This window comes from Python bivittatus, unplaced genomic scaffold (genome assembly GCF_059951505.1).
Source record: "Python bivittatus isolate LINGU-HERP-01145 unplaced genomic scaffold, Pbiv_v1 ctg000690_np1212, whole genome shotgun sequence".
Classification (NCBI taxonomy): domain Eukaryota; kingdom Metazoa; phylum Chordata; class Lepidosauria; order Squamata; family Pythonidae; genus Python; species Python bivittatus.
Genome location: NW_028277096.1, coordinates 12,319,071 through 12,328,050, shown reverse-complemented (window position 1 = coordinate 12,328,050; position 8,980 = coordinate 12,319,071). Strand labels below are relative to the sequence as shown.

At 42.7% G+C, this 8,980-nt stretch overlaps 1 protein-coding gene across 1 annotated transcript in view; it reads left to right on the top strand.

The window, feature by feature from the left end:
• The first annotated feature begins 5,321 nt into the window (after window positions 1-5,321).
• Window positions 5,322-8,980, top strand: part of MYBBP1A (MYB binding protein 1a) — a 59,885-nt gene continuing 56,226 nt past the window's right edge. Inside the window, exon 1 of the mRNA XM_088152285.1 lies at window positions 5,322-5,552. Within this exon, the coding sequence (XP_088008411.1) occupies window positions 5,352-5,552 (201 nt within the window). The 5' untranslated portion in view covers window positions 5,322-5,351. The remainder of the gene's footprint in view (window positions 5,553-8,980) is intronic.

Here is an 8,980-nt window from a genome sequence, read left to right as displayed (position 1 = left end):
ACATGGTGGGGCTGGTGTGGGGTGTGAGCTTCTCCCTAGTTACCTGATATAATTTAGAAAGGAGTGTAGAGAGAGGAAGAAAAAGGAAGCACCGTATTTTTTTTAAACCAAGAAAGGCCAATAAAGCACATTTTCCATAAAGTGTCACGATTCCCAGTTTAAAATGCACAGGTGCAAGATCAAGAGATAAAAACGTGTACGTTAATGAACTGTCCCAGATTGCATCTACTTGTGTTTTACTATTGTTCTGTGCTATTTTGTTGCCTTCTCTTACTTATTCATAGAACAGATACCTCCTATTTTCATTGTTAAAAACAAGGAAAATGACTTCAATACAGGAATTACTTCAATAAAGATGTCATTGAAAAGGGGGAAAAAAATCATCACCACCAAAATGATACACAAAAGAGCCAAAGATGCTACCCTGTTGGCCTTGAAAAAAAAAAAAGTGTGATCTCACTGTGTTACTGTATAACATATTACATTTGTGCTTTTACTTCATTATCAGTTAATTGGGTTTGAGAGTATACCTTAGTTTTGCATACAAAGTGACATCAACAGTTCAGAAGGATTGGGGGGATATCTGTTAGTCCTGGATGTCCTGCTGTCAGTCAAAGTAGAAATAATAGTGGGATTTAAAAAGTTGTATTCTTTTTCCACTGGAATGGTCCTCAGTATTGTAGCACACAAGTTTTGTCCTTTTCCAGCAAATTTTAGGGTTTCCCCTCAAGCAGGCCAATTCCTTCTCTTGTTTTTAAGCAGAATCCTCTGGGGCTCTGTTTTTGTCCATCACTCAGGTTTTCAAAGGTTGAACCACCATTTGTCTGGGGTGGTCTGAAGATACCTGCCTGGGGTGGGGGGTTGGACTAGAAGACCTCCAAGGTCCCTTCCAAATCCTATGATCCCATGAAATATGCTCTTTGTCATATAGCCACATACCCCACCCTCTCTTTCTAAAGGAGACAGAAAATATTTCATCCTTTCATCACAAAAGGCAGAACTGGGGACAGTTCTGTCGTTCTGCCTGGCCTCTGATTAAAATCTAGAATTTGCAGGAATCTGGAGAAAGTCCAGGTAAAAGCTGCAGAACCTTTGCTTCAGAAAATTACTACTGTATTTCTGTAAAAATAGGTGAAGCATCTGACAGAAATTTGCATTGAATTTTGTTGTACAAGTTACAGAGTGTTTAAACTTTAGTGTTCACCCATTCTTCAGACTGTATTCATGACGTTATAATATTCTATAGATTCTTCTTGGTAATCCATATATTAATCTGGAATTTTCTATCCCATCTCTCTCTTTCTTTTAATAGAGGCTTTGAGGCAGTAAACATTCATTTGGTGCAGAGCAGCACCAATTTGTAGTTTGATCAGTGCACTGAAATTTTCTTTTGTGTAACATCTTTTTTATTTAAGTTGCCAGCTGTACTATTATATAATTTATCTTTTTTCAACAGTGAATGTTTGCATTTTTAATAGTTAACAATATTTAAAGGGGTTGAACATTTTGTCTTTTTTAAAAAAATAGTTTGACCTTCATTATGAAATTGGTCTATCTCCTAAGGAGGAAAGACCTGAATCCTCTAGACCACACCTCTATGCTATATGGCCAAGATATCATATTATAGAAATTATTTCAGTTCTGCTTTTTCACACATGAGTTAGGAGGTGAATGTCAGGTAAGGCACACTCCCTGGGAGATAGGGGGTGGCAGCAGGAACTATCAAGTCACTACCCCAAAGCAGGAGGGGAGGCTGGGTGTGAAGACTAAGCGGGTTTTGGAAAGAAGAGTTTTGAGACTTCAACCTTCCACCCTACAGGTTCAGCCATCTGCTACACATCCTAAACAAAGCTGATCCTAATGCATTTGCACAGCACTGTGAATGTGTTGCCAAATCAATAGATCTGCATTGTTGCTGAAACTTAGCAGCCGTTTGGAGTTTGTCTGTGAAGGGGGTCCTGTATGAATCACACTGTGCTGGTGATGGCTTGCTTAATCATGGTTTATTTAATAAGCTACAATTAGTTAGATTCACATAACACACTAAACAAAGCCTATGAATTACAAGACACAGGGGATGGATTCACGCAACATGGTGAGACAAACCATTTTACTGCTTAATGAGTTGTATGATGACTTTGAATAAGACAGATTTTTAAGCTTCTTGAAGAAGGGTTGACATGAAAGTGTCCTTGTCACAGTTTTGTTAGCCCTCTAGCATAAAACAGGTGTATCTACAAATAAATACTGAAATAATTACAGGGATTACATTGAATTGAACAGTGGTACAGATAGTCCTTGAGTTGTGACCAAGTTACAATGGCACTGAATAAGGGGAACTTATGACCGGTCCTTGAAGTTCTGGCCATTGCAGCACCCCTGTGGTCACATGATCGCAATTTGGGTGCTTGGCAATCGGCTCGCATTTCCAACAGTTGCAGCATCCCGCAGTTATGTGATTGCCATTTGCAACCTTCCCTACTGGCTTCCCGTAAGCCAATGTTGTCTATACTTGGCCACTTTAAGATGAGTGGACTTCAACTCCCAGAATTCCCCAGCCAGCCATGTTGCTCCTGACACTTTTTGTCCTAAGGAGTCCCACTACAGAGTATGAGATCCCAGGGATCTCATACTCCATAACACCCCCTGCCTGTCCGCACTTCATAGCGTGCGCCCACAGCACTCCCTCATCTGCCTGCGGCCCCTGCCAGCCCCCCATACTGCCTATAGCCTGCCCATGGCCCCTGCCAGCTTGCCCACAGCACCCTCCCACCCCTCTCTTGGCACCTGTGCGCCCCCACACACTCCTTGCCTGGGACTCCCATCTCTTCCTGCTTAATGACCTGCACATCCTGGGGTTACGACGGTAACTGGGACTGCTGGAATTGCTGTTGTTAAGCGATGCAATCACATGACATTGTGCTTTACAACTGCATCGCTTAGCAATGGAAATTCCAGTCCCAACTGCCATTATAACCCGAGGACTACCTGTATGACTTCAATGAAAAATAGTGATTCATCTAATAATGTTGATTATAGAATTATATTTTGGGTGGGGCTTGAAACAATTACTCTCTTCTCCAAACTCTTGAGCACAGATTTTCAGAACCTTGTTCAGTCAGTCAGAAAGACTCTCTGATGGCCCCCGATTTCCTATAGAAGTCCACCAGATGTTTCTGGGGAGTTCACAAACAAGGACAAAACCCAGAGTTTTTTCCAACAGCGTTTGGCTCCAACTACAAGTAATGAATGGTATGCTACTGCTTCTAGACAAGGAAACTCAATTTCTAACATTCATTTTTGTATGATTCTTTTTTAAAAAGTCCCTCTGGGTGAGAATGCTGTATTCATCCACAGCATTTTTCTTCTTGTAGTACCCAGCTAATGCACAGCAGGTACCAGTGTCTAGTTCTCAGAGGTGCTCCACCTGTACATGGAAGTTCCATTCCTAAGCAGCAAGGCTAGCAAGAACATTAAAAATGTGGATTCCAAAGTGAGTGGAATGTTGTGTTTTTGTGACCAACTCACTAGGACTGTCTTAACTATGATATGTTCAATTAATTATTCCAATGCTCTGCTATCACATAACACTATGAACTTGGCCAAACTTCTGAGGCTAAAATCCAGTTACCTAATTTGTGGCTCCACACTTTTTCTGAACCCATTCTTTGTGAGGACAGTGAAGGAAAATGAAATGAAAGAGTATCCTGCAAACAACATAGGTGAACTCTGTAACTATGTTACATAGGTAAACAGTGAATTAGATCACTTGGTAACTGTTTTCTCATTTGAAATAATTTTAGGCCTGCCCGCCAGCCAAAAAGTCTTTCCCAGTGGTAGAAACCCTGCAAGCTGGTCATGTGAAAGTCATGACACAAAAGGAGAGAGGGACCAGAATGGAAGAGGAAAAAAGCAGCATCAGTGTCAGTGGCCTGGAAACCAGGAGACTGAGTTCTAGGAGGCATGAAAGCCAGTTGGGTGACTTAGGGCCAGTCCTCTCTCTCAGCCCACCCCAGCCCACCCCAGCCCAGCCCACCCCACAGGGTTGTTATTGTGGGGAAAAATAGGATGCAGGAGTATTAGGTATGTTTGCTGCCTTGAGTTATATATAAAAAAAATACCAGGGGACCGGGGAGATTTTACAATGACTCCCTCATTAATTTTATCCCCTCCTATTCTGTGTGTTTTTACAGTTTTTTGTGTGTAATTGTTTTTTTAATAAAAACTTTATTATATTATATAAAAAAATACAGTTAAAATACAAAACAGAGAGTACAGCAAAGAGAGAAGATAGAACTAAAAGAAAAAAGACAAAAACTAAAATAAGATAGAAAGATGAAACAGACTTCCGACTATCTCCAATACAGATATAGATACAAATTTAAAAAAAATTAGTCTCTTACCACTAATTAATCCAAATTCACATTATTTCTATCAACACAAACCATCTAATCATTAAAACCCACAATCAGAGCCTCATTTTTTTCCCACACAAGCGCGTAATCTAAGAAGGGTTGCCATGAGGAGACAAATTTAGAAACAGTATTCTCTCTTATTAACGCTGTTAACTTTGCCATTTGAGCCAAGTCCATGAATTTAATGATCCATCCTTCCAGTGTAGGTATTTGTGGATCCTTCCAACGTGTAATTGTTCTTATGTATTTATTTTTTTAATTGTTGTACGCCGCCCAGAATCACCTTGTGTGAGATGGGTGGCTATATAAATATGATAAATAAATAAATGGTGGGATAAAAACATCATCACCAGCATTTACTCAGCCACTGAGAGCTAAAAGAATGAGGTGGGCTAAGTTCTGATAACTAACCAGGCCAAAATGTGGTTTATCATCTTGTGTGTCATGTGAATCCAACTACTGCAATCACAAGCAGCCCATGCTCCCTTAGCTGGCCCTAGGACCCAGTTTACCTCTAGGCACATTCCCTTAAACCAGCGTTTCTCTAGCTCAGAGCCTTTAAGAAGTGCGGACTTCAACTCCCAGAATTCCCCAGCCATCATGTTCTGGCTGGGGAATTCTGGGAGTTGAAGTCCGCACTTCTTAAAGGCTCCGAGACTGAGAAACGCTGGGTTAGAGCGGGAAAGTCTAATGACCACCGGCTGAAGACCACAGGAGGTTGAGGTCCGCGCATCTTGAGGATACCGATTTGGGGAAGGGCCGGACGGACGCCAAGGGAAGCCCCATCAGAGTCACGAGCTCCCACCCAGCCCTCAAGCGAGAGTCTCCACGTCGGAACGGCGGGAGGCAGCGTTTCCTGAACCCGGAAGGGGAGGTTTCCACGTGCTTCCTCTCGTGCGTCACGGGGGCTTCTCCACGTGCGCCTTCGCCGCCAGCATGGCCGGAGAGTGCAGCCCGAAGACTGGGCCGGCGGCTGGCCGCCTTGCTTCGGCCTCGGCCTCGGCCTCGCACCCGGGCAGGCTCCTGGGGCAGAATCGGCAGTTCCTGGACTTTTTCTGGGACATCGCCAAGCCCGACCAGGCGATCCGTCTGAAGGCCACGGAGGGGCTGTTGAGCTACTTGCAGGAGAGCAAGAAGGTAAGGCGTTGTGGCTGCTCCGCCGGAGTCGCCCCGGCCTTCCTCTGCGATGCTGGCTCTGAGGTCTTTAACCATCCCTTTGACTTGCACTTCGGACGCGCTCAGAAGCACGCTTGCTCGCGGTGGCTTCCGGGTGCTCTGAGAAAGGAGTTGCCGGAATGGAAAAATGGCGAGGGGCTTTAGAAGAGACAATGTACTTATTGCATTCATGTCGCACCTTTTGTATAGGAGCGCGAAGGATCGCACATTGTTGATCGATTGAATCAATCAATCAATCAAGTCGTTTCGACTCCTAGTGACCCCCTCGGGAGATTTTATTTCTCCATAACGATCTATCCCTAACCTGTTCTTTCAAGTCTCCCACCGGTGCCCCCATCGCCACTGTAACTGAATCCGTCCACCTTACTCGGGCGTAGCGCTCCCTCCTCTTTGTCCCCACAACAGCAACCCTGTGAGGTAGGATGGGCTGAGAGAGTGCAATTGGCCCGAAGCCCCTGGGGGCTTCCGTGGCTGAGGGTGGGTTAGAACCTGGCTCTCCCCACTCCTAGTCCAGCACTTTCACCATTGCCCCACATCAGTTCTTGGGCTGTGAGAGAGGGCCTGGCACAAAACCACCCAGGGAGCTTGCATGGTTGAGGGTAGATTAAAACTTGGATTTCTTCACTGCTAGGTTGGCACCTTAAGCATTACATGGGATTGCTCCCCCTTGCGTGGTTATCATGAATACAGTGGTGAAATCACTCTTCCAAAAATGCTTCTTTTTCAAACACTTTCAGGATCAGTGCCCACTGGTTGGTAAAATATAAGGAACATTGTCGTCTTCAGTGCATCCTTATAAGAGTCCTAGAATCAGATAAGCTACCCAATATAAACAAAATCAAAAAGGAGGTCTAGGGATATCAAATCTGAAAAAAATGTTTTTTTTAATTTGTTTCAGTTCACACAATTCATAGGAAGGTTAAAAATGGACTGTGGTATCAGTTGAACTGGCACTTGATTCTCCTTCAGTCTGAGCTATATATTTCATTTGGATGTTAAAAAAAATATTATGAACTCATATTTTAAACTGTCCGTAGACATTTCAGTAGAATGGAAATATGGTTTGGTCTCTAATCTGATTCCCATCCACTATTCAGGTATGAGAATAAGTTTGCTCAGTTCAAGGAATGGAGAATAGAGGAGTTGATTACGTTAGTAGCCTAATTATAGAAAATAAAGTTATCACCACTGAATGTTTATTGTATTCAGTGGTGATAACTTTATTCTCTATAATTAGATTATTAATTAGGTTACAGTAAAGGGAATAGAAACAAGATCCGACTCCTTTTCAACTAAACCAAGTATTATGTTTCTTAAAGAATCATATAGGTCATCTCAGTTCAGCTCATTAAAAGTTTGAGAAATGATGCATCTCTAATTTGTTTAATAGTAAAGAATCTCATCTGTTTTATATAATGGGTTCATATCGATTACAAAAGGCTCTTTGGGAAGCCTTTAAAAATGTTGTGAACAGAATTTGATTTTGAACAATGAATCTGCATGGAACTCTTTATGGGGTATAATTCCTTTTAATCCATGTCAGTGTGTTATCAAGAAATGACATCAAAAATAATTCCTCTGGGGATTACTCCTTTAATTATTACTCCTTTAATTGTGATTAATTGTGTAATACATTAATCACAATCTGTCTAAATTGGGTTGGTAGGAATATAAACAAAATGGGACTTGTTTTATTTTTGGTGGCAGTGCCCAACTGGTTTTTGATGAAATTGAAAAAAGCACAGACAAGCTGTTTAAGATGAATCTCACAGCAGGATTATTATCTTTATGTCCTACAGCAGCTAAAAAATGTTGCAAAAACATTGATTTAGGCCCTCTTGTTAGCAGCTTGATTTGTTATTGGAAAACATTATAAAACCAGAGCATAATTGCCACTAGATCAATGGTATTTTAAAGTGTGCAAAATTATTTTGGCACAAGAATTCAGTCAACAACAACAATGTTTGAAAAGTGCCATAATGAAGAATAAATTTAGTCAGATTTGGACACCATTTATTAGCTGTGATAATATGCATTTTCCTGGTATATTGCTCCCATTACGCACAGATGTCATTTTGGGTAAATATATTAGATGTTGATAATTAATCTCTGTATTCTGCTCCATTATGTCTGTGTTAACAGTTCTGCATTCCCAACTTACAAGTTTCAGTTAATTTTTTTCTATTCTTTTTTTTTTATTTGCTGGTTTATGTTTTAATTTATGTTTAATTTTGTAATGCTGGCTTTTTAAAAGTTTATCTCTGGCATCTGGAATTCTTTCCAAACTGTTTACTGGTCGTGGCAATGAGAATTATCTGAGTTTTCTTCTGTGTAACAAAGTAATGTGTTACCTCTGTGTGTGCATGTGTGCACTGCCCTCTTGTGTTACATCTGTTTGTGTTTGTAGATTGATGTGCACAAGGAAGTACAGTGGAACCTCGGTTTACGAACTTAATTCATTCCGTGACTCTGGCTGCAACCCGAATTGGTCGCAACCCAAAGGAAATTTCCCCATAAGGTTCAATGTAATTACCGTTAATCCGTTCTGGCGTGGAGGACAGGGAGGTGGCTATTGCTTGGAGGGAGAGTCCCCCTCCCTACGACCACGTGTCAGGGGCGGAAAATGGCCGCGGACCACGTGTCAGGGGCGGAAAAATGGCCGCGGACCACGTGTCAGGGGCAGAAAAATGGCCGCGGACCACGTGTCAGGGGCGGAAAAATGGCCGCGGACCACGTGTCAGGGGCAGAAAAATGGCCGCGGACCACGTGTCGGGTGGAAAAATGGCCACCGACCATGTGTCAGGGGCGGAAAAATGGCCACGGACCATGGGTCAGGGGCGGAAAATGGCCGCGGACCACGTGTCAGGGGCGGAAAAATGGCCGCAGACCGTGTCCCGGGAGGGAAAATGGCCGCGTATCCTGCTTGTACCCCGAGGCGGAGTTCACAAACCGAGGTAAATTTTTGCGCCCGGAGCTGGTCGTAACCCAAAAAGTTCGTTAACAGAGGCGTTCGTAACCCGAGGTACCACTGTACTGGGTGGGCTGCATACAATCTCCTCCCGGTTCTGTGACCAGGAGGGAGACTTAGAGTGGAGCAGTCAGCAGCATTTTGAACCGCTGTTCAATGGCACATTGGGGAAATTTTTTTTTGGAATGCTTGTCTCAGCAGTCCCTGGCCAGATCCAGCCCAATTTTAAACTCAGTCTTCCTTTGCTTGGTTTCTCTCCACAACCCCCACCACAATTGTTCTGTTCTGTTCAGTTTGTGGAGTTATTGTACTGACAGATAGACAATGGGAGTCCTGACCCTGTTTACACAATTTATTTCCAACTCTCCATTGCACTGAAAAGAATAAAGAAAGAATTATGATGTGACAGAAAAAAAAGGCT